At 43.4% G+C, this 25,241-nt stretch overlaps 3 protein-coding genes across 5 annotated transcripts in view; 2 read left to right on the plus strand and 1 right to left on the minus strand.

Annotated features, from left to right (window-relative positions):
• Positions 1 to 238: 238 nt before the first annotated feature.
• Positions 239 to 14,759, plus strand: tmem184ba (transmembrane protein 184ba). Of its 2 annotated transcripts, XM_029456964.1 has the most exons (10): positions 239 to 572; positions 669 to 713; positions 2,972 to 3,205; positions 5,582 to 5,747; positions 9,104 to 9,194; positions 9,287 to 9,454; positions 10,082 to 10,251; positions 10,688 to 10,882; positions 11,060 to 11,086; positions 12,377 to 14,759. In XM_029456964.1, exons 3-10 carry the CDS (start codon positions 2,972 to 2,974, stop codon positions 12,607 to 12,609), a joined length of 1,284 nt encoding a protein of 427 aa, XP_029312824.1. In that variant the 5' UTR covers positions 239 to 572; positions 669 to 713; the 3' UTR covers positions 12,610 to 14,759. The 2 variants fall into 2 exon arrangements, with proteins under 2 accessions (XP_029312824.1, XP_029312825.1); XM_029456965.1 differs by lacking the exon at positions 11,060 to 11,086 and having other exon boundaries at positions 240 to 572.
• Positions 14,760 to 14,998: 239 nt separating this feature from the next.
• Positions 14,999 to 21,838, minus strand: maff (v-maf avian musculoaponeurotic fibrosarcoma oncogene homolog F). Of its 2 annotated transcripts, none has more exons than XM_029456966.1 (3): positions 21,726 to 21,838; positions 18,968 to 19,059; positions 14,999 to 18,787 (listed from the first exon to the last, which is right to left on the minus strand). In XM_029456966.1, the coding sequence occupies exons 2-3, from the start codon at positions 18,998 to 19,000 to the stop codon at positions 18,344 to 18,346; spliced, it is 477 nt and encodes a 158-aa protein (XP_029312826.1). In that variant the 5' UTR covers positions 19,001 to 19,059; positions 21,726 to 21,838; the 3' UTR covers positions 14,999 to 18,343. The 2 variants fall into 2 exon arrangements, with proteins under 2 accessions (XP_029312826.1, XP_029312827.1); XM_029456967.1 differs by lacking the exon at positions 21,726 to 21,838 and adding an exon at positions 21,573 to 21,617.
• A 1,073-nt stretch (positions 21,839 to 22,911) lies between these two features.
• Positions 22,912 to 25,241, plus strand: part of tomm22 (translocase of outer mitochondrial membrane 22 homolog (yeast)) — a 3,381-nt gene continuing 1,051 nt past the window's right edge. The window contains exons 1-3 of the mRNA XM_029455489.1: positions 22,912 to 23,205; positions 23,870 to 23,988; positions 24,794 to 24,911. Coding sequence (XP_029311349.1) covers positions 23,116 to 23,205; positions 23,870 to 23,988; positions 24,794 to 24,911 — 327 coding nt within the window. The 5' untranslated portion in view covers positions 22,912 to 23,115. The remainder of the gene's footprint in view (positions 23,206 to 23,869; positions 23,989 to 24,793; positions 24,912 to 25,241) is intronic.

Consider the following 25,241-nt stretch of genomic DNA (forward strand, 5'->3'; position numbering starts at 1 on the left):
AAAAATTAAATAGCATAACATGTACATAATTTAAAAATCTATATATTTAAGGCAACCACAGTTGACCCTTAGCCAATTACAGTGTGAGGAACATCCACATGCTGCAGGACCGAGAATAGACCCGCGCATGCTCAGTGTTCAATGAACAAACCCCGCCCTTTTCCGGGTTATTAATGGTAGCCGTGTGTGATTGGCCGAACAGGCTCGTCCTCGCGGAATGGGCGTGGCTTCTCTGACCTGCCGTTAATCCGACAGGGATTGGTTTGAAGTCAGCGGAGTGGAGAAAGAGTAGCGGGGAGGAATGACGGAGTCCACCGATTTCACGCCACAAACACGGATTATTAGACGATATTAATGTACAGAAAGGAGTGCTAAAAGGATAATATAGAAGTGGTTTAACATGGGACACTTTACCTAACTTTAGAGGTGAGTTTTTGGGGGACGCAGACGTTGACGGGACAAACGGCTCAACATGGATGTTCGGGGAGCAGCGGCTCTGAGGAGGAATTAAGGCCGGTTCTGGGTTATTCCTGGTCGGGAGTTTAATTTTAAAGCAGCTGCTGATTGTCCAGGTGAGCCTATAGCCTCTAAAACAGGCTAGAAATACTTTTGCTATCACAAACCCCCGCTTTTACCCGACTAATTAAGTGTCTCTTTCTCAATTCCAGGTTTAAAAAGTCAAGTCTGTGAAGTTGTAGTGGCTATTAGCTAAGGTAAGTTTGTCAAGCTTTGCTATTTGTGGTTAATTAATTTTGTTTAAAGTGTAATTTCCATTTTATTCAAACTTGTTACATTAGGTTTTTGGGAGAAAGCAAAGATTTATAGGCTTTTTGTTGAATAAATCCCAGAGTTGTTGTTGTTGTTGTTACTTTAGCCAGGATGATAATCCAGTCTGACTGTCACCCATATCATTCCTTATTATGAATTATAAACACACCCCATCACCCCTTTCCATCTGTTGCTTTGCTTCATTCCTGACCCCCCTGCCTCTCTGATATATTGTGTGTGTGTGTGTGTGTGTGTGTGTGTGTGTGTGTGTGTGTGTGTGTGTGTGTGTGTGTGTGTGTGTGTGTGTGTGGGGACTGACCTTTTTTGCCTTTTAAATGAAACACACAGATGTCCCTTTGCTCCAGCACAGCATCATTTTACTGTCATTGGCATTGTGTGTGTGTGTGTGTGTGAGGCTGCTGATGCCTTCACTTCTCCTTGTTGACATGTGGATCTGCTGATCCCTGGCAAACCAATACAAATGACCTGCTGTCTCACACACACACACACACACACACACACACACACACACACACACACACACACACACACAAACAGAATAACCATAACTCTTCTCAGCCTCACATATAGAAGCGTGAAAGAAGCTTAATTAATTGTATCAAACCAGCAAATTAAATCACTTGATTTTTTAATGTAATTAATGTTGTAAAGAAATAAATGCTGCTGTGTGTGTGTGTGTGTGTGTGTGTGTGTGTGTGTGTGTGTAATAGCATTATGTCAGCCTGTCATTGTCCTTGCTGCTTGTCTAGTGTGCAATGTGCCTTATGTTTGCCATGCTCCTCTGGCAGATGAGACATGATAGGTCACACTGAACGATACCCGGTCTCTCTTTCGCCTTCAGTGGCCATTTTAAACCCTTACGCCCACTCTTTTATTATTAGTTTTCTTTATATATGTGTCTGAAATGATGTGTGGGTACCTCCATAACATCAAGGTCTCTGTCTCCCCCAAGCTCAGTATGACAGATGTCTGTTAGTACAACGCACCCTGAAAACATGGCTGTGTGTCACCTTGGAAACAGCTGCTTACGTAAGCTTGTGTCTTCTGGCCACTTCAAGTCCAGTCATCTTCAGGAGCTGGAGGTGCATGCGGCAGTAGCATATATGACGTCTTTTGTCCATCTCCACCTAAATTTGGTCGGGCTGTAGGCTGTAGATTAGAGATCACTAGTCAGATATGGGAATAATCAGAGGAGGGAAACGCATGTTTTGGACGCTGTTACGGAACATTTTAAGGTCCATTGAGTCTGTGTTTTTCTTATTTCCCAGGATAACATGCAGAAACATTTCAGTAATTGAACACATGAGTGCCAGGTTTTGTTTTCAGTCCTCTTCTTAGTTTCTTATAGATCTCTTGCCCCAATGTTTAATTATTATGAAGCCTCAAAATACCAGAATGCATTTCAGCTAACTTTCTAGGGCCGCAACTTCAGATTATTTTCCGCATCAATTAATCTGCTGTTTTTATTTTCTCAAATAATCAACTAATCGTTTTTCTATTAGATGTCAGAAAATGGTAAATATGTTATTTAAATGTCTTGTTTTGTCCGTCCAAAACCTACATATCTTCAGTTTAAAGATATGAAACTGAAGATATGAAATATGATCTCCATGTTTGAGGGGCTGAAAACATTTTCTGTCAGTTTTTGCATGAGAAATAACTTCAATGATAGATCAATTGTAGCAGCTCGAGCCCGAAGTTTTAATTATCCTATAAGAAGAAATCAATAAATGACATGTTGCTTTATGTTCAACACAGAGTGCAAGCTCACACTGCACTTTAAAACCATAAAACCACAGCTGAATAGTAGATGTTTGGGCATGTTTTCTGGCATCATTCCAATGGCATTCTGGGAGATGTAGGAAGACAAACAAATCTATTTTCTTTACATACAGTCCAACACAGATACCATTGTACAAAGGAATCGCACACACCCTTGACTCCTGGTGAAATGTTGACCTGCAGTACATCTGTGTTTATCTTCTGTCTCAGATTACACATCATATTGATCACAGACAGTGTGGTCTGTATTCCAGGTTGATGATTACTTGTGGAAATGAATGTTCATACTTTGTGAATTGTGTCACGGCGTAGTCATTGTTTGAGAAGAGTTTCAGAAGTTTATCTACACACACGCACACACATGCACTGACCGCTTATCTGTGGTCTGTGTCACCTCCAGATGCTGAAGATGTGGAGGCGAGACGTGCCGCTCTCGGAGAGGCTGGGGGGGGATTCTCCTCTGGCTGCAGCGCCCGTCCTCCTGCCGACGGCGGCCCCTACGGGCCCCAACATTTCATGGCTCCCTGAAGTCCCAGTGCTGACCCTAGACCAGCCGATCTTCCTCATGACTCCGGCGGCGCAGGCTGTGTCTGGCTTCTTCGTATGGACCGCGCTCATCCTCACCTGTCACCAGGTAACTGTCTACAAACAGCTTAAGTGAAGAGGAAGGGGGTTAAATCCTAAAGTCTTAAAATAAAAACATCTTTAAGTTACTCAGGTGTGTGTGTGTGTGTGTGTGTGTGTGTGTGTGTGTGTGTGTGGTGTGTGTGTGTGTGTGGTGTGTGTGGGTTGCACAAATGCAATGCACAAATGATGGGATCTTGCAAACACACACACCTGGGGAAGGCCAGGGGTTGCTTGGCAACATCCCTCAGCAGGTGTTTGTGATACAGAGCATGTGTGTGCACATTCAGGTGATGTACTGACTGTCAGGTGAAGCACTGACTGTCAGGTGATGTACTGACTGTCAGGTGATGTACTGACTGTCAGGTGATGTACTGACTGTCAGGTGATGTACTGACTGTCAGGTGATGTACTGACTGTCAAGTGATGTACTGACTCTCAGGTGATGTACTGACTGTCAGGTGATGTACTGACTGTACTGACTGTCAGGTGATGTACTGACTGTACTGACTGTCAGGTGATGTACTGACTGTACTGACTGTCAGGTGAAGCACTGACTGTCAGGTGATGTACTGACTGTCAGGTGATGTACTGACTGTACTGACTGTTCAGGTGATGTACTGACTGTACTGACTGTCAGGTGATGTAGTGATGTACTGACTGTCAGGTGATGTACTGACTGTACTGACTGTCAGGTGATGTACTGACTGTACTGACTGTCAGGTGAAGCACTGACTGTCAGGTGATGTACTGACTGTCAGGTGATGTACTGACTGTACTGACTGTCAGGTGATGTACTGACTGTACTGACTGTCAGGTGATGTACTGACTGTCAGGTGATGTACTGACTGTCAGGTGATGTACTGACTGTCAGGTGATGTACTGACTGTACTGACTGTCAGGTGATGTACTGACTGTCGGTGAGAGCACTGACTTGTATCAGGGGATGTACTGACTGTCAGGTGATGTACTGACTGTAACTGACTGTCAGGTGATGTACTGACTGTACTGACTGTCAGGTGATGTACTGACTGTACTGACTGTCATGTGAAGCCACTGACTGTCAGGTGATGTACTGACTGTCAGGTGATTACTGACTGTACTGACTGTCAGGTGATGTACTGCTGTCAGGTGATGTACTGACTGTCAGGTGATTACTGCGGTACTGACTGTCAGGTGATGTACTGACTGTCAGGTGAAGCACTTGACTGTCAGGGTGATGTACTGACTGTCAGGATGACAGTACTGACTGTCAGGTGATTACTGACTGTCAGGTGATGTACTGACTGTACTGACTGTCAGGTGATGTACTGACTGTACTGACTGTCAGGTGATGTACTGACTGTACTGACTGTCAGGTGATGTACTGACTGTACTGACTGTCAGGTGATGTACTGACTGTACTGACTGTCAGGTGATGTACTGACTGTCAGGTGATGTACTGACTGTACTGACTGTCAGGTGATGTACTGACTGTACTGACTGTCAGGTGATGTACTGACTGTACTGACTGTCAGGTACTGACTGTACTGACTGTCAGGTGATGTACTGACTGTCAGGTGATGTACTGACTGTACTGACTGTCAGGTGATGTACTGACTGTCAGGTGAAGTACTGACTGTACTGACTGTCAGGTGATGTACTGACTGCCAGGTGATGTACTGGCTGTACTGACTGTCAGGTGATGTACTGACTGCCAGGTGATGTACTGACTGTACTGACTGTCAGGTGATGTACTGACTGTACTGACTGTCAGGTGATGTACTGACTGTCAGGTGATGTACTGACTGTCAGGTGAAGTACTGACTGTACTGACTGTCAGGTGATGTACTGACTGTCAGGTGATGTACTGACTGTACTGACTGTACTGACTGTACTGACTGTCAGGTGAAGTACTGACTGTACTGACTGTCAGGTGATGTACTGACTGTACTGACTGTCAGGTGAAGTACTGACTGTACTGACTGTCAGGTGATGTACTGACTGTCAGGTGATGTACTGACTGTACTGACTGTCAGGTGATGTACTGACTGTACTGACTGTCAGGTGATGTACTGTACAATGAAGAGTTCAATATTAATTATACTGTATGTACTGTATATGAATATAATTTACCACAGCTGTCAGGTGCTGTAGGAACGGCTCATATGAGACTAGATCTTGTCGACTCGCTGTCTTATCTCCCGACACAAGTGTTTAAGACCTTTGATACAGGCTTACGACTCGACGGCCATCGTAAGAACAGGGAAGCAGCTTTTCTGTCGTGCCACAAAGCTGTGGAATATGTTACCTTTAATCCAGCCTGCACCTCGTCATTCTGACGTAGGGCTGTGTGTATAAAACATCTATTCTGCTTAAAGAAGTCCTTCAATCCCATCTGTCCCAGATCTACATGCACCTACGTTACTACAGCTCGCCGAGGGAGCAGCGCCACATCGTACGGATCCTCTTCATCGTCCCCATCTACGCCTTCGACTCTTGGCTCAGCCTCCTCTTCTTCACCAACGACCAGTACTACGTGTACTTCGACACCATCAGGGACTGCTATGAGGGTAAGGACACAGTTTTCGTCTTCATCCCGTGGAGCTCAGTCTGTGATTTGCAGTGACGATGCATTAATGCACCGATTCATGAGACAACGAGGGCACAACATGCTTCGACAGTACAGGACACAAGAAGGCTATTGTTGCACCCAAAGCCACTCCACTTGGTGTGGTTAAAAATGGCTTTAATGTTATTCCCACTTCATGGTCCATCTCGGATAAAACTCTGAGCTCTCATGATCCACCAAGTTGTCTTAAATAAAGAAGCATTTAATAACATCTGTTTTGGTATCGACGGAGCCTTCCACCCCGATCCACCTCCTTGTGGCCGTCTTTACCAGGTGACTTGTTGAAACATACTGTCATCAAATCCGTCCGTCTGTCCATTAACGGATTATTCCACCCACACGGTGAATGTTAATTTAGCAAAGTGCCCTCTCACTCTTATCATATTCCTGCTGTCGTGTACTGAACCTGTGTTTACCTGTGAGCTAAATTCAGATTTGGACAGCAGCTATTGTTCATTCCCAAATAGACTTTAGTTTATATCAGCGGGGGCCTTTTGTTGTTAACTACACATCTCCGTGTGTTTGTCTCAGAAATGTGGTTTTGATATGATGTTGAGTTGAGTGAGTGTGAAGGGATGTAAACATGGCTCACTGTAGAATATGGTGTTTCTTTGTGTCGGGTTAGAAACGTTTACTGTGAGCCGCTTCGCTCAGCAGATTGGCGACACAAACAAAACAAATGCTTTAAGTCTCTCACGACTCCGAAATGTTTGACTTGGCAGTAAAGGAAGCTTCTCCTTCTCCAGACTCAGCTGTGACGTTCAGGATAGAAATAGTCCGCACTTAGCACGGGCGTCACTTGATCATGTTGCGTGCATTCAAATCTGTTGGACTCTATATGTGTGTGGTTCTGGTGTCGGAAGCTGTGGTCGTCATATTGCTGTCTTCCTCTTCCTCCTCCTCCTTATTTTCCCTCGTCACCCTCGTTTGTTTCACACCTCCACCTCACTCTCAAACAAGTCTTTCCCCTCCTCCTCTTATTATGATCCGCTCCGTCTCTGCTCTTCACCCCGTTTGTCTTCCTGTTCCCACGACGCCGCCGCTGCAGATCTTTTCCCGAGCGAGGATGACCGACCTGTTGCATGGCAACACCGCTTGCAAATATTCCTCGTCAAGCAGAATGGCTGCATCAGATAATGAGTTTCTCTCAACCAAACTTGCTGTAAGAAAGTTCCCATTGCCATTGTATGCAGGCCTACTGTATCACCGTAGCAACAAGCACTGTGCTGACAGTGTGTCCTTGGAGATTAGTGGGAGAGCAGGACGGTAACCAGCTGAGACTCGGAGCTTTGTGTTCAGACAGTGGACTGGTGTGTACGGCATCTCAGTGCCTAAGTGTTGTCTGACAGGCGTCATGCGTCAGACTGTAGACCACAGACCAGTGGTGTGTGTGTGTGTGTGTGTGTGGCTAAAGTCAGAGTGGGAAAAGGAAACGTACCAAGAATCACTGCCAGCAGTACAGCTGCTCCGAGATCAGTGTAGAGACACAACGCTGCAACACACAGGAACATCCTCCCACCCCACGGCACACACCCCAGATGTATCACACTGTCCTCACTGTTAACTGATATACACCCGCTCACCTTCTTCTACACACATGCACAGTCATGAGACGAGAGAGTGTGTTAACGGGATTAGTCTGGCTGTGTTTTATGAGCCCTGTGTTCGGCTGCACAGAGGAGAGATAATCCTCTGGAGAGACGCAAGAGGGACAGTCAGGTGTGTGTGTGTGTGGTGTGTGTGTGTGTGTGTGTGTGTGTGTGTGTGTGTGTGTGGGGTGTTGTGTGTGTGTGTGTGTGTGTGTGTGTGTGTGTGTGTGGGTGGTGTGTGTGTGTGTGTGTGTGTGTGTGTGTGTGTGTGTGTGTGTGTGTGTGGTGTGTGTGTGTGTGTGTGTGTGTGTGTGTGTATGTATGTATGTGTATATATATATATATATATAATTACACATTAATATAATAGATGGTTATATATAAGTATTATCATATATATACACATATCTATATATATACACATATATATATATATACACATATATATATATATACACATATACACATTATATATATATGTATATATATATATATATATATATATATATATATATATATATATATATATATATATATATATATATATATATATATATATATATATATATATATATATATACACACACACACATACATATACAATACATACACACACATACATACACACGTGTGTGTGTGTGTGTACATGTCTCTTTATCAGGTCCAATAGTTTTGTATTGTAAGTCACTCCCTCTTGTGTGCAGCCCTTTGCACCAATTTAAAGAAGTAAAAAAGACACTTCAGCCGGACGTATCTGGAGAGTAGAACTCTGTCTCGTAAGCAAAGTGCTCTGAGGTCTTAAATCTCCAGCGCTGGCTCGTCTGCGGTCTTTGGAAATAATAGTCTGTACCATTTCCAGGTTCCAGCACATAGTCTGCTGTCTAAAGCTCAGCACGTCGTAGTCCTTCTCCGCCGCAGAGCAGGGACCCTGTAGCCAGCTGAGCATCTGCCAGAGAGACCGCGTGTCTACGGCCTCATTAAAGGGAATAAGCAGTTTAACTTTGAGTGTCAAATCCCAGCCACATATGAGGTCTTTGTCAAAGAAGAAGCCGTTCCATTGATGGGGTACAAACCTGTTTCAGATTTTGAGGTCGTCCCTTTGTACAGTTTCTGAAACGGTTGGTGTGACCTGTTTTAAGAAATGACATGTCTCCGTCTGTTAGAACATTATAAATAACTCTCGCATGATTCTGCATTGTGTTTACGTGCAGATGTCAGAGCCAGTGTGACAGGAAGTGTCGTGTTTGTGTGACTGTTTGAGGGTCTGCGGTGGAGTTTGTGGTTAAACTGTTTTCTTACAGTTGCTGTTGTGCAAAGTTTCCAAGGGCAGCTTGAATATTTCATACATAGCAAATGCTGTTAAATGTGTTTTCACACTGACTGCATGAAGGAACTCTGTAGTTGTTAGCATAAACATTTATATTACAATTTTAGGATTATTGCTTAAAGCAGTGAACGGGCTCCTTTCAGTCATGTCTTACTGAGACGCAGACCTATTAAGGGACACAAGATGCAGAATGTTTTCCCTAAATGTACGTTTTTATTGTTTTGTCAACACTCGTACATTGAAAACAACCAAAAAAAGTCAATTGCAGAATCAGTTTTTGTGTATTTTACAATAAAATGACTAAGAAAATGAAGATATAATGTAAATGATGTCTGCATAGAGATGATGACAACCAAACCTTCCTCTCCTTGTTACGCACAGCGTTTGTGATCTACAACTTCCTGAGTCTGTGCTATGAATACCTGGGAGGAGAGAGCGCCATCATGGCGGAGATCCGAGGGAAACCCATCGAGTAAGTCCCCGACCTTCCCAGTTAACGACTTCCTAAAAGGCCGTTAAACCTGCGTGTTTTATTTGATTGTTCCGCTGCATCGACACCATCAGGTCCAGCTGCATGTACGGCACCTGCTGTCTGCGGGGGAAGGCCTACTCCATCGGCTTCCTGCGCTTCTGTAAGCAGGCCACTCTGCAGTTCTGCGTGGTCAAACCGCTCATGGCCGTCATCACCGTCATCCTGCAGGCCTACGGCAAATACAAGGACGGGGACTTCAAGTAGGTTAAAGTACTCATATAAAGTCCTGCATTCAAAACCTTACTTAAGTAAAAGTATTACAGGGAAATGTACTTAAAGTATGAAATGTAAAATGACTATTATATGATTAATATTGCTGCTGCATTAATGTGTATGTTGCATTTAACGGCTGTCGATGTTTTTAACTCCTTTAGTTTAATGTTCACATTGTATAACCTCATCAGATGTTTCTCAGTAGGTCGGCCTGTTTTCAGCTTTGTGACGATGCGTTTTCCTGCTGATCAGAGAGACTTCAAAGACTTTATGTAGATGAAGAAGGAGAGTCTTCATCATTCAGTTTCGCAGAAAAATTCAAATTTCAAAATCAATGTTTTTCAGTGGACAGTAAAGAGTTAACATGTTGTGATCTGTAACTAAAGCTGTCCGACTTACAAAGTACAAGATGTACCTGAGATGCAGTAGAAGTGTAAAGATAAATACTTACAATACAAGAACAGCACGTTAGTAAATGTACTTTTAAACGGCTGCTTTGCGAGAACATAACAGCTGTAAACAAAGAAGCCCCCGCATCTAGAAGCTGGTGGATTCAGACTTTAAGCTGCAACAACCTGAAACTCAGCACGACTGACATCTTTGTCTCTCGACAGTGTTGCCGGCGGTTACCTGTACGTGACCATCATCTACAACATCTCCGTCAGCTTGTCTCTCTACGCCCTCTTCGTCTTCTACTTCTCCACCCGGGAGCTGCTCAGCCCTTACAGCCCCATGCTCAAGTTCCTTATGGTCAAGTCCGTCATCTTCCTCTCCTTCTGGCAGGGTAGGAGAACGGCGCCGTGCACAACATGCCTTTCATCCATACATGCATCGAACGATTGTTTCATTCCCATTTATGGTGCAAACGGAGCAGTCTGGTGATTAGTGCACGCTCGCAGATCCAGCAGCCTCCTGAGCAGAGGAGGAGGAGGAGGAGGAGGAGGAGGAGGAGGAGGAGGAGGAGGAGGAGGAGGAGGGGGGAGGGGAGGAGGAGGAGGAGGAGGAGGAGGGTGACTGTAAATCAGGACTCTGGTTGTGTGATATCCAGACATTTGCAGTATTTAGTCAGCGTTCTTTAAATGAAAGATGAGTCAAAAGTCACGTCTGTTTTGTCTTTTGGTATATTGTGAAGTACAAAAGTGACTTCTCACCGTAAAGTTTAAATTCTACGTAGGTTTCCCACAACGTCGTACTTCTTCACCCGTCCTGTTTGTGTTCAGGCATGTTGCTGGCCATCCTGGAGAAGTGCGGCGCCATCCCCCAGATCAACTCGGTGGGCGTGTCGGTCGGCGAGGGGACGGTCGCCGCCGGCTATCAGAACTTTATCATTTGCGTGGAGATGTTTTTCGCGGCGCTGGCTCTGCGCCACGCTTTCACGTACAAAGTCTACATGGAAAAGAGTCTCGACTCACAAGGTGAGAAGAATGTGTCTCCATCTCCCTAAGTTCTCCCACACCTTCACTTTCTTATTACTTATAATATTCTTTTCCACTTTCTCTTATTGGCGCTCTTCTGCCCACCGCTCATGTTTTTGTTTGGGTCCGTTTCTACACCTCCATCTTTGTTTGTGTCTTCTCTGCTGTGCCATAAAGGACCTGTTCCTACACATGGAGAGTTTGGTATGTTAACACTGACGATGTTTACTCCACATCCCCCCCCCCTCATGTCGTGTCCTTCCAACATTTACTAAGTTAGTTTCTGTTTAACCTTTTTTTATAGAAGCTTTTGAATGTGATTTGGTTGATTTTCCTCTTTAACTTTATGTTTTTGTTTACGGTTTCTCCCCGTCTTACATTCCTTTACATCTCCGTTTCCCTCCCGCTGCCTCTCCCTAAATCACAGACGCTGTTCCTTTACGTTTCCTCCTTTACCCCCTAATTTCTCTTCCACCCATTCCCTCCTTTTGTCTTGCAGTTTATAACCCTCTAAATCACTGATGGCCTGTTCTCCCTCTCCCACCCTTCTCTCCTTCCACTAAATCACCCACTCTCCTCTGACTCTATTCTCTTCTTCCCCCTTCCTCCCTTCTCCATTTCACTTGCTCCCACATCCCTCCCTAAATCACCATAAATCCACCCTCCCTTAATGTTTCCCCCCTTTTTTCTGACACTTCTTACTTTTCTCTCCTCTAAAACACTCCTACACCTTTCTACACCCTCTCCTCACTGTCCTTTTCTACCCGTTTCCTTTTCCTTTAAAGGGATTGTTTGGTTTGTTTGTAGTGAGGCTGTATGAGGTACTTAACTATTTCCAGTGTATTAGTGGAGAAACAGACCAGCAGGAAGCTCAGCAATGTGCTGCTGTGGACGGGGGCAGCAAAACCCATTTTAGCCACCTATCTATATGCAAGTTATCTACGCTCTCTTCAAAAACACCAGACTCCATTGACAAAAACAGTCATTTTACTTTGTAAAATCACTGAACTTGCTGGTCGACCGCTGCATCAAGCGACTAGTTAGTTTGTGTTATTGTGTGACTTTGGTGAATCCGAACTAACCCTTTAAAACACAAAAGTCACGCAATAACACAAACTAACTGACCGATCGAGGCAGCGGGGGACCAGCCACACGCGTGTTCTGCGAGGTAAAAATGCTGTTTTTGTCACTGGAGTCTGGTGGCTTTAAAGAGCGCAACGATGACTGCTTCAGTTCCGTCGAAAAGGGCTGACAGCGAGGGGAAGGTGGTAAAAATATTCTAAATATAGCCTACACTGCTGATATTTCTACCCGTACACATCAGTACATTGACTGCCTCTTTAAACTGGGGCCGTGGAGACCGCCATCTTCTGTAACACGCAGACTGTGGATAAGTATCTTAGACAACCCAGCTTCAAATATTCCAAACTATCCATGTAAACCTCATTTACTCTTTCACTCCTGACCTCTCACTCTCTCGTCCGTCTCCCGCAGGTCGCCGTGCCCCCATGAAGAGCATCTCCAGCAGCCTGAAGGAGACCATGAACCCGGGCGACATGGTCCAGGACGCCATCCACAACTTCTCCCCGGCCTACCAGCAGTACACCCAGCAGTCCACGCTGGAGCAGGGGGTGCCGCCGCCCGTCTCCCGCTCTCACAGTGCCGTCAGCGGCAGCTGCGGTGACACAGAGAAGACCCTCCTGCTCAGCTCCGACGACGAATTCTAGAGCAGAAAAATGTCCACAGCTGAATTAGATTCAGACGGTTTTAATGGCGGATGATCCTCCTGTGCAGCCGGCCCTCTTCAATGTGTGAATGATTAGAGAGGAGTGTTTTGAATTTACTGTTTTTGGGACTCGCCGTGGAAGCGAGGATCTTCCTGCGGCAACATTTTCCCGAGCACCTCATTCGGTGGGAACACTTTAAGCTGATTCGGTGTTAAAACCGTCGGCCAGATAATGAAAGAGTGTCGTGTTAGTCTCACTCTCACATACGGAATCAGACGGAACGTTTTCTTTCACATTTCAGTCGTAATCGTCCTCGTGGATGTTTTTGTTCTTTGTCCAGACAGTCCTTGGCTGCGTTTGTCAAGTCATGAAAATCCTTTTCATGGAGAATATCATTAAAGTTTTTATAAAAGTCCTGAACTTTTACTTTTGTGAACTAATATTTAGATTTAACAAATGAGTTGGTCCACAAACACGTGTGCTTCAAACAGAAGCTAGCGTCGTAGCAGTCTTCTGGTGAAGCCATAAAAATGTGGTACGAAGTTATGGAGAACACGTGTAGATGAGTTATAATTGAACCGAGGAGACCCTGGTGCATTGTGGGATTTTAAGGGACACACGTCACTGCAGTGTGGGGGAAGGATTTAAAGGGAAGCCAAGTGAAAAGCAGGAGTTAATGTCTGCTGGTTGGATCGATGTTGTTGTAGTGGAACAGATGAGGGCAGATTATAGACGTGCAGCCATAGAAACATAACGATGTGCAGACACCAGACGTTTAAAGTGCAACTGAAGTTTGTGTGGAAGCAAATAATTGAGCTATTGTGCGTAATTTAAACACATTTTTGGAGATATTTGGGAAACTGCACACACCCAAAGCTTCAAGCGTTTGCGTCTATGTGTAAAACAATAAATCATAGTAATAATAAATCACGCCCCCTGGACAACACTTATGTCGAGGGCGCTATCCTAGTCGATAAAAACTTATATTTATACTTTATTTAAACGTATATACTACCAGTTTGATGCACACATTAAGAAAAACACAAAGGACATTCACGTATTTACTGATTTCTTAGCAAAGAAATTATTTAAATTTCCGTTTTACTTTAAATTTGAGAAGTTTAATTTCAAGCTAGAGCATCTTCAGATATCCCCCCATCCACCTGAAGTTCCTGATTGGCTCCAAAGTACTAAATCCTCCCCGTCCAGGAGCGTTTCCTGCGCTCCACGAGACGAACCCTCCGTCCTGACTTCTGCTTCAGCCAGGCAGGTTTCAGTGTTGTTCTACAGTTCTTAACCTGCGCTATGGTGAAAAGAAACAATAATACGGGGGAATATAATATTCTACGTTTACATAATGTTGAGTCATTGTTCTCTGTTAGAAACGTGTACAAACCCTTTCGCTCTTTTCTTCGTTGGCTGTAACGTCACCGCAGCCGGAGCTGGTTTCTATTTCACGCATTATTGAAGTTCTTGACTCGTCTGAGTGAGTCATGAGTCTGCAGAAGTGTTTACTGTAACTCCTGTCACTGCTCTGCTGTAGCTCCGTACAAACACCAGGGGGCCATGTGGAGAACACACACACGCACACACACACACACACACACCACTCTCTTATCTACCAGCAGACAGGCAGTTATCACACACTTTAAGCTGGGTGCACATGCAACTGCTTTGTCTTGTCACTTCTTAATCTTCCCATCGAGGAGGCGAGCCCCCGGCCTCAGACGGTGCTCAGGGCTCTTTTTACATTTCTGCCTCACATAATACTGCTTTTAAAGAGGACATTAGCCACGTCTGTGCACAGGAGCACTGCGCTATCTTTAGACATTGCTGAGTGTTGTCCGTGTAATTGAGTTGCTGCATTTTGACATGGATACAAAGTGGATTATTTTTGACTATGACTGAGCTTCATCCAGCTGCAAATGATCCTGTAATCCTTTTCTAACAGCACTGGTCAGTTCATCGTGTTGCAATTACGATGCGCTGTCGTTTCCTGTCTGTGCAAATGCATTTTTATGCTGAGCCACCGATAATTTCAGCGCATCTCGTGGTTAAATTTGGAGATTTTCATTCTACAATTATCACAAAATCAGTGCGATAGCCATAGAAAATAAAATAAAGCTCTCAGTTAAATAACTTTACCAGTTTATCGTGTGTTGTCTCTTTGTTGGGGGAGGGAGACGAAGCCACAACGGAAATAAATCATTTAAGAGGCGCTGGATTATTTACCAGATATTAATGTAAAGGGATAATAATCACAGAGCGAGTCTTCAATCACCCTGAAGGGGTTTATTTAGCAGCGATGCCTCTCTCCCCGTGCACTATCCCGCGTGTTACACGGCTACTTAGTAAAGAAATCAATCATTTAACGCAATATTGATTTTTAAAAGTGATTTTATTGATTTGAAATCATATTTTTTTTGCTTCTGCTAAAACAAATAGTCACAGAATCAAGTATTCAACAAAGCCGTGCAGTAATAGCACGATATCAGGGATCATAAACACCTGTATACACGCTGACAAAAGGTCTTATGATGGTGGACATCACACAGCAGGTGGTCTGTCCTGATGTTTCACGCTCAAGCTTCATCCTTTCTCTGCGTGCGAGATGTAAACAATGCTGCACACTAATAATGTAAATCCAGTTTTAAGTTCTGAATGTTCAAATAGTCATATATGCTGTAAAGATGGAGCACAGGAGGAAAATACATAGTTTTGTATTTGTACTTCATGTCTTATTGTTTCTAGTTCTCTGTATATGAAGCTGCTCATGATGCTATTGTTTCATGTCACATGGAGAAATATCTGAAGATATAATAAAAGATATTTAGTTTAATATGAAAGTTATGAGCTTGTTTGTTTTGTCTTTGTTATGTCAAGAAACTGCCATAATATTAATATCATTTACAGCTTTGACCCGACATCACTACCACATATCATAAGTAGTTAACATGACACACACACGTTATTATCTGTATGCTAAAGGGATTATCTTCAGTCTGGGTTGGGACGATGAGCAGCATCTTTATCTTTTGTGTAGGAGAAAATCATGTTTATGAAGGACAAACATGAGAAAATGGCTCAATCTAGTGGAAAATAGTCCAAACTACATTTTTAAATCCAGAGCTCCAGATGTGAAGTCTGATGTGACACGTGCTGTAACAGCCGTGGGTTTTAAATGTCTGTATTTTAGTTACAGCGTTTATTATAAGAGCTGAGCTTAATCTTCCAAACGTCGGCTAAAACTATCGAAAAATAAAATACAAAAACGTCGCGAGCGAGGCACAAAGGGTTAAAACTATTATCTACTTTTGATCCTTGGTGTTTGAGTTTATCTTCTGATCCGGCGATAAACTCGTGCAACACATCCTGTAGATCCACTTCCGTTCCAAGCCAGCCCACAACCACAAACGCACCATTTTATGTACAATATGTACAACATTTATTATAATTAATATATAAAATAGACAATGTACTTAAATTTTCACAATAGAAAAAATACAAGTAATAAATACAAAAAACATTTTTTGTTTTGCAAAGTATTACAAAACATCCAGCACAGTTTGACAGATGTGAGACGTTAACATATTGAGAATAAATGCTTTTTTGCCACACTGATATTCATATAGCTAAATATATGCCTCATATCGTAAGAGTTATTTGTCAACACAGTCTAATGTGTTACAATGCCTGCTTATATATGATATTGCTAGCACTATTCAGTGGCCGAGACTCCAGCCACGCCTGTGTGGAACAGGCCTGATGGAGGGTTTCAAGTGAATAAAGCACCACCTCTTCTCCACCTCCTTTCCTCGCCCGCCTTGCCTACTTTCTTTCTCCATCATCCAACAACTCCTCAACCTTCTTGTCTCCTCCTCATCTCCATCTTTCTCTTTCCACGTCGTCCTCTAACATCCCGTGTATCTGCCCACCCAGCCAATACAGAAGTGACCTTAATTTTTCACACAAATAAAACATACGAATCATCATAGAAAAATAATATCCCTCCAAGAATCCACTATGACAAGCCAGAACACACATGGCAAAAACACACACACACGAAAATCATCATACAGCAATATGGCCATTGGCTTTGAGCATATTTCTACATAGCTAATAATTAACATTTTTGTAAAGTAATCATCGTTGCCACACAACACAATAATTAGACATGAGAATATCCCCGGACTAGTCATAAGTAAGTACTTCTGAAAACACATAGAACATCACAGCACTCGTTAGCTTGTCTTTTCATAACATCTACCTTTAAATACAAATAAAATATAGAATATATCTCTGATAAATGTCACTCAACATTTGCGTCTCTCAACGGCACGTACAAACATTACAAATAAGAACACAAAACGGGAATGTATGCGGAGGATTTGCATCGACTCGAGTGTAATTCCTACCAGATGCGACTCCGCTATTACACGTTTGTAGCAAAATGACCAACATCTGTTGTTGGGAGTCTACCAGATATGAAAGAAAAAGGAAGCCACAGCAGACTTTAGCAAAGTTACTGCACAGTAGGGATTGTGTAATGAGCAATGCAGGATTATAGCTCAGAAAAACAGGAGAATCCAGAAAAATCTTAAAAGAAATGTGCGGTCGTGAACAGTCAACAATGAGCGATTACAGTCTGTTTTACCCTTTCCCCTCTTAGGTTTGCATTCTTCTAGCTCCTACATACACTGAAGGCACTGCATTAATGTGAGAAGTGTGTACACAAGCAGTACAAAACTACTTTCCCCCCTCACATGGGAGGGGGGGAACAGGAAGGAAGTAGTGGAAGGTGAATCCCAGAACTCAGAAATGTCAGCGTTTCTCAACCTTTTTCTGGACTGAAGTTATTTCTAAAACCATCGTGACCCGAGCGGTTTTAATAGTCCTCTCCCGTGACCCCGCCTGCACATCAAGTGACATCGAGGTTGAGAAACTCTGCATTAATGACTAACACAAGTGAATGAATCATACTTTGGGACACTTTCTTGCACAGTAGCAGAGACACATGGGTTGTTATGAACTTCAGACTACATGTACCAGGAGTACAGGTGTTGTGGAGCTGGAGGAAGCTGCGCACACATGTGCTCCACTCTCACATGCGCTCCACCCTCACATGCGCTCCACCCTCACATGCGCTCCACCCTCACATGTTGCTGTTCAGGTGCCATAACCTGAAGAAGAAGCCTCGCGAGGAACACAATCAGAGAGCACCAGCGTCACGGCTGGATTTGTTGAGCAGTGAACATGTAGAGTATCTCTTGTTGGGTTGTTCTGGCTTCAGTCAGAGTCCAGTTAGTCCACGTATACGCCTCGTGAGGGTTTTCTGCGGTGACTGCGAGTGCATCAGTGCTCGCCGCCTCGTTCGCATGAAAACGGCTGCGTCTTTCTGAACAGAACTCTAAACAAATTTCAGTCGCCTACGCTGCGGTGTCATTAAACGGCATTAAGTGGAGGACACCTCCACCCGTCTTTAGGAAAAGTAAGCATAGCTGTGAGGTGACGCCACACGCCTCTCCGTCAACACTGTCCCACAGGAATGAATCCTTCCTGCGTATATGAATCCTACAGAAATTTGTAAATGTGAACGAGGCATAACGCAGACAAGTGCTTACAATTTTCCTACTAAAATTGTTTTCCTGTTCTCCGGCATGTGTGTGTATAGTATATGTGTGTGTGTGTTTGCATTGCAGGTTGTGCGTCCCTCCCCCATGTCCAGTAGCTCCTTCTAGGACGGCTCCTGATCTCTCTGTGACCGCGGCTGTGGTGGACTCTTTACGATGGTGATGACTGAGGCGGTGTTGAGGCGCGGGGCTGTAGCTAGCAGGTTGCCTCCGCCGGCCTCCAGGCCCCTGGCGAACCTCTGGAGCGCAGCTAGACGCGCTCCAAGCCCCTCCAGCTCTTTCCTCATGCCGGCGTTCTCCACCCCGAGCCTCTCCACCTCTCTCTGGAGCTCCGTTTTCTGCTGCTCCAAGGCTTCCCGCTGGGACACCCGTTTGACTCGGCAGCTGGCGGCGTAGCCCCGGTTCTTCAAGGTGCGCCGGCGCTGCTTCAGCTTTTGGATCTCGTCGCGGGACATGCCGCGCAGGTGGAGGTTCAGCTCTCGTACTGTGAGAGACATGAGCTCGCTGTCCGACAGGACGGGCACATTCTCGCCACATTCCTGCTTCACCTGAAGAGGAAATAAGAAGGGAGGAGGACATGGGAAGGGAGGAGGACATGGGAAGGGAGGAAGCATAAAGAAGGAAGAATGAGGAGAGTGAAACTTCATCGTTGACATTTCCCCTGTAAGACTGTTACATGACTCGTTCTTGAGATATAATGCTGAGCTTTATTTCAGGCTGTGTGTTACCTTCAGGGCTTTGCTGCTTCTTTCTGATGTCATGATCCAACTGTGTTCGGTTGTTCCCCCCCAAGCACCAGTCAACAACACAGATACAGACACTAGAACAGAAAGGGGACATGAATAAGGTACGTTATCACATGTGACTGTGGACTATCATGCCGCTTTTGGTTCACAAAAGGCTCTGACATTTACCATCCGCTCACAAGACAGCCAGTCATGCACGATAAAGAAAAAAGGAGAAGCCACAGATCTTTCATGCTTCTCCAAAACGCGCTCTCTCATTAAACTCTGTGGTTTTGATATTAAAAGGAAGAGGAGGTTTTGAAAGCAACATGGCCTCCTCTGTTAGCTGGAATAGTAAGGAGGAAGTTATCATGCGTCTGCCCTTTGGTTGCTCAAAGCAGGTGTCCTAACCTATTCCCCCAACACTTCCTCTTGTCAACACAACACCAACGGTTCAAAACTTCCATTGTGAAAAGGGACAGGCAACTGTTGTGGGATATATATTTAAGTGACATGTAAGTGAAAAGGAACACATTAAAATAACCTCTACGTAGAAAACTGTTTTACAATCCTCATTAGTTTTGTTTTGAAACCTATTAAATCATTACAACACAAATAGACTAAAACGCAGAGAATAGGTCCATTTGCACACCCTTAAAATTGCTACTTCCAGTAACAACCTGTAATAACAGCTGTGAGTGTTTGTTTTAAGTCTGTACGCCTTAACACTACTGTATTGGGCTTTTTCTTCCTTCTGAGCAGTTCACAGACGGCGTGGGGACTTCCTACACTCCTCTTAAGGTCAGCTCACAAATGCGGTGTGGGATTAAAGTCCAATGTTTAACAGAGCCAACTTGAACTGCTTTCCCCCCCCTTAGTCACTCTTTGGTTGATTTAGCTGTGTGCTTCAGATCACTGTTGATAAAAATGACTCTGCATTTCAACATAAGGCTATTTTAGCTTTGTCATCAAGTGTGCGTCTATCCTGACCAGAGGACAGAAACAGCCACATGGAGACGAGATGCTGCGCCGTGTTGACTGCATGTAACAAAAACATCTTACGACATTAACATTTAATTAAGACCCACAAAGTTCTACTTTGACATCATGAAACCACAGGGGTTTTCCCACATAGCTTTGGAGAGTGAAAGTGTGAACTTTAATAGATATTGCAACATTGGATTTTTATTTTCGAGAGTGAGTGGGCTTTCATTTAGTCTCCCTGTAGCCCCAGAAATGTAGAAAAACCCCCGAGAAATGTTAACAAGCATGTTGCATGTGCATGGGGGGAGACAATACAGTCGCTGGTGACCTTTTGACAGCTTCACTGATGAGCTAACTTCATTTTTCTTTGTGAAACAGTCTGATCTAGACGAAATCATGCCACTGCAGTCCATGCTGGGTAACAGGGCGTTAAATAATCTCTGTACGACCCCCCGATTATATTACACTTCTATAACTGAGGTACTTTCAATTTGACTACTACTACCACCACGCTTTCCATGTGACAGAAGTGTAGGTTTTCTTTGCTGGCCTTTTGTTTCAGGACTCTTTTAAATGGTGTGTAGACATAACAAGTGGATATAAAGAGACTTGATGTGTGTGCATCTCTCCAGCAACATGTCAGAAAACAAACAAGTTAACCATGCTGCCCGGCAGGAAGGGGAACCACACAAGAGTCATGTTAAGTTATGGAGTCACATTTCATCGGTTTCATTTCAGGGGGCTCTTGAGATCAGTTACAAAACCTATTTCCGTAGAAACATGACTTCATAATATTGGGTACATTTAGTCCTACAACTCGTGTACAGCAGGTGTTGATCCATTCAAGTAGAATTTAAAAAAGCTGTTGTAGTGGTCCAGTTTACTGACAATAAACTGCATTTCCCGACATGCGTGGTAAGTGCAGGTTGCCGCAACAGTGGTTGTCCAACCAGCCGGCGGACTGTAACCGATGAGACCGCCGTTTCGTGAAGTCAGGGTGATTCAGCAATATTCAGCCAGTCCGTCCAAACCCAGGAAAACCAGCTGTAACTACGTCTTTCTGTGTTTGTCCAAACAGCACAGGATATCCACGTTTGTACCTCGCTATAAATATCACTTTAGAGGACGTAGTACTTTTTTCCAGTAACGCTACCAAAGTGGTACGCAACAAGTGAACGCACCACTGCCAAAACGCAAGCTACAACTAAAGCTAGTTAGCAGGGGTTTAATCAAGTTAAACACCCGCGTGTGTATTCTGTTTCATATTAAATCACTACAAAACAAATAGCGACCATAAACCACCTCTGGAAACTGTGTTTATTCATCTAGCTACATCCAGAATCCACCCTTATCCTTATAGGGAGAGGAGCTGGGTGAAGGCGCTGCTGCTATAGTAAACAGCCATCACGAGTGCCCTCGACATCCATTTTAGTAAGACTTTAAATAAATCATTAAAATTGTTTTAAAACATACAGTTACACAAAGGAAGTGAGAACCTCATCCGGCTGTCAAATGTTACCAGTATAGAGGCATAAATATAGAGCAGGGCCAAACAATACGCACCACCTTAAACATGCTAGTAATGTTAACTGTTAGCATTAGCATCAACGGTTTCTGAGCTAACCTAAAGGAGATTAAAGCAAACAGCTGCCTGCTCACTCGTCCTTGGTTGGTTGGCAAGTCCCCGGCGGATACAAGTCCTCTGGTGTTCTGCTGTTTCCAACGGATTACAGATTAACATTTAAACGTTTAATATTTAGTAAAAATTAGCATTTACCTGCTGGGTCGAAGCGACTCTGGCGACAAAATGTCAGTCCGCCTTTTCCCGGAATTACTCCGCTGCTCTCTGAGGTTGGATTCTTTCATTCACAAAAAACACAGGCGACAATGACGTCAGGTCTAAAGAATGAGGGCGGAGTCAACCCCGCCCCCGCGGCGTACTCCGGGAGGATGTAAACAAGGAATCCCTGCATCCCAGAACTTTTCCATGACCAGCCCCCCTTTCGCTGTTCCCTGCAACAACAACTTTTCTGGAAAAAGATTAAAAACCAGTGGGAGAGGCAGTCACCCTTTACTGACACCATGTTGTATTAGAAGTTATACGATAGGGAAGTTAAAGAAAGCAGAATCCTACAATGAAAACCAGTTCTTAAGGTCTTAAGTCTTAAACCCACACACCCCACAAACACACATTTATCATGTGTGTTCGTGCCTTTTATGCTAAATGGGAATATTTATGGTATAATCTATTTCACTGCTGCACCATAGACGACCATACAAAAGGTTGTCCAGTTTGTGTTTGTTTTTCTAACTCACAGGACATTATAACTTTTTATTTGAATAAGTTACAGCAGGATATTTAGGTTTCATTGAACCTTAAGTAGCTGCCAATACAAACGATAAATACAAATCAATAGTGAGAATATGCTCAATTGAAGTATATCTGTAAATGTCGAACATATGTTTTCAATGTACCTGCAGTTGAACATTTGGATTAAGAGGCAAAGGCATTTGAGCTGAGTTAATTCATAAGGGAAAATGCAAATATTTGTGTTATATTTCCTGACTGTTACCCAGCTACACTGAGTGGCAAACAATGGCACATTTTGTCAACCACAAAATAGACTATTTCACTTTAAAGCCAAAATGTGATACCCCTTTTTGCCATATTATTGTGCTTTATTAATGTTCTAACCATGACTCCTCTCATCTTCAATAAACCTGCACAATTTGCACAACTTTAAACTTACACTCTTCCTCATTGCATTTAAATTTAAACTGTAATTAACTCAACTATAATGTCAGATACATTATTGTTTTATATTTTAGTGGAAACTAGGGAGGCCCTGGACTCAATACGATAAGATAAAATATTAAAAAACATAATATTATATATACAGGCTGCTGTTAGACAGCCACTCCGGCAGGGGGCGCTGTTTATTTATTGGTGACGTACAAACTGACCCCTGCCCTGCTTACGTCATCCGACCCTGACAAGCTTCACGTTTTCCCACTGTGACCTCGGACTGTCGTTGAAACATATGCACGCCTCTTAGCATTAGCTTGAATGAAAGCCGGTGGGAAATCCTCAGAAACACAGTAAACCGTCGGCTGCTCCGTGTTTCCACAGCATCCACCCGACACAGAGGAGCGGGCTAGCACGAGACATGGCCGCAATTGAGGAGCTTTCCCCCGATGCGGGCCCGGTGTCTATCCGGCCCCCCGAGGACGAGATTGACGACGACGAAGATGAAGATGTAAGTGGCTAGTCATTCTTGGGAACTTCTGAAATGTGAATGAGAACAAAACATAACATAAAGTCGTGCTGTCTTGTTTTCAGCTTGTCTTTTCTTCGCTTAGCATGTCAAGCTAACATGGCTTTACCAATGCTAACTAGCTAGCAAGCTAACTACTTGAGGTTCTGGATGTGACAAACCCTGTTTAAAATCCGTGTTCTGTTGCAAGCACATACAATTAATACGAAGTTAAATGTATTGTTTCGTCCGACTAGCACTTAATTTCACTATCATGCTATGACTGTAGCAGAAAACCGCTGTGTTAACATCAGCTAAAGTGACCTGTAGCAGACTTAAGGATGGACAAACTGTGTTAACCAAGTTGATAAATGAGGCTTTATTGTTTCTGCCTTCTATTGAATTGATTTTTAATGTATTTTTGTTTGGTAGGGACGATGCAATTCAACATGGTTCCAATACAGAGCATGAAACTGACAGTGTGTAGCTATAGCTAATTTTAATATCCTGTCCCTAGTTGGGCTTTTACTTGTGTAATTAAAATATACAGCTTTCAATTTCATGAAATTGTGGTTCAGTTATTGTGTTATTCATATGAGATGCTGCTTGATTGCTTACTTATTGCACCAAAGTGTCATATCTGAGTGTTTGTATGTGTCTCCTTCAGCTGGATGAGTCGATGATGGAGAGATTGTGGGGCCTGACAGAGATGTTCCCTAACACAGTTCGCACCGCTGCTGAGATGTCTGCACAATGCTCCGTCTCACTGGCCAAGAAGTTTTACAGGTATATCTCCTGTCTCAATTTATACTTGCAGGAATTGATACTGTGTGCCATGTTCGCTCAGTGGATCAAGAGCTTAAACTGCTAATTCACGGGTCTGATCCCAGCAGCGGCAGCCATTCTTTGTTTTCTTAAGCTAGACTCACATCTTCCTAATGATTTGATTTCAAAACATAAATGACTTGAAGATCATTTTAAATATAGAAATAGTTGGTCCTTGGATACCTTGGCGTGGTATATCTTAAAATACAATCTTGAAAACAATTAAAAGAACTCCTGCACAATGTTTCGCTTACTGCTGGAATATTTATTTGATTGCAACTTTTCTCTCGGTCTAATCTTTATCAGGTGTATGGGAAACATCACAGCACTTGTATAACACAAATATATATACGCATAGGAACTGCGTCAACCATCAAATCAGGGGACTGCAGAGACTTGACTGGTGATCACCTTGAACACACTCAAAGTATTTGGGGCAGAAAACCGTATTGAAAAGAACAGATGGATACAAAATGGTGATATAACGATACCAATAAATCTGAAGTGACATTCATATAACCTCCGAACTCTCTGAAGGTCAAAGACGAAACAAACAGTAAGGGGATTAAAGAGCAAACATACTGAAATATCATGAGTCTTGCGGTGTTATCAAACATTAAATACAATCTCTAAACAAGTCCACAGGGATGGATTATGGGGACAAAAGACTCAATTTGTCAAAAAGCTTTCTTAATGTCATTATTACTTTCATTCCCCCAAAACATCTCACAAAGCAGAAACTAATCAGGTTGTTAACTTGTTTCAGTTTTTCCCGCTCGGCGCTCTGGGTCGGCACTACCTCCTTCATGATCCTGGTGCTGCCGGTTGTTTTTGAGACAGAAAGACTACAGCTGGAGCAGCAGCAGCTACAACAGCAGAGACAGGTGAGAGTTCACGTGCATGTGATGTCCAACAGAACATGTGAATTTTGGACTTTGCAACTCTGGAGTTATTGGAAATGTTTTGGATCACACACGTCGGAAACAATCCCACGCAGCCACCACTGGAAACACATTCTACAAATAGTATAATACTAATATTATTAGTGTAGCCTAATCTTTTTCCGCAACTGTGCAGGAATACCAGGTTTAAACAGAATTAACAGACGTGCAAAAAAAGCCTTTGAATTAATTAAAATATAATTTGTCAACGTTATTAATTAAGCTTCAAACTATTCAGCGCAGCCCTAAAAATGTGCTGTATGTGACGAGTAC

The sequence above is a fragment of the Cottoperca gobio genome, chromosome 19, assembly GCF_900634415.1.
Source record: "Cottoperca gobio chromosome 19, fCotGob3.1, whole genome shotgun sequence".
NCBI classification, from domain to species: domain Eukaryota; kingdom Metazoa; phylum Chordata; class Actinopteri; order Perciformes; family Bovichtidae; genus Cottoperca; species Cottoperca gobio.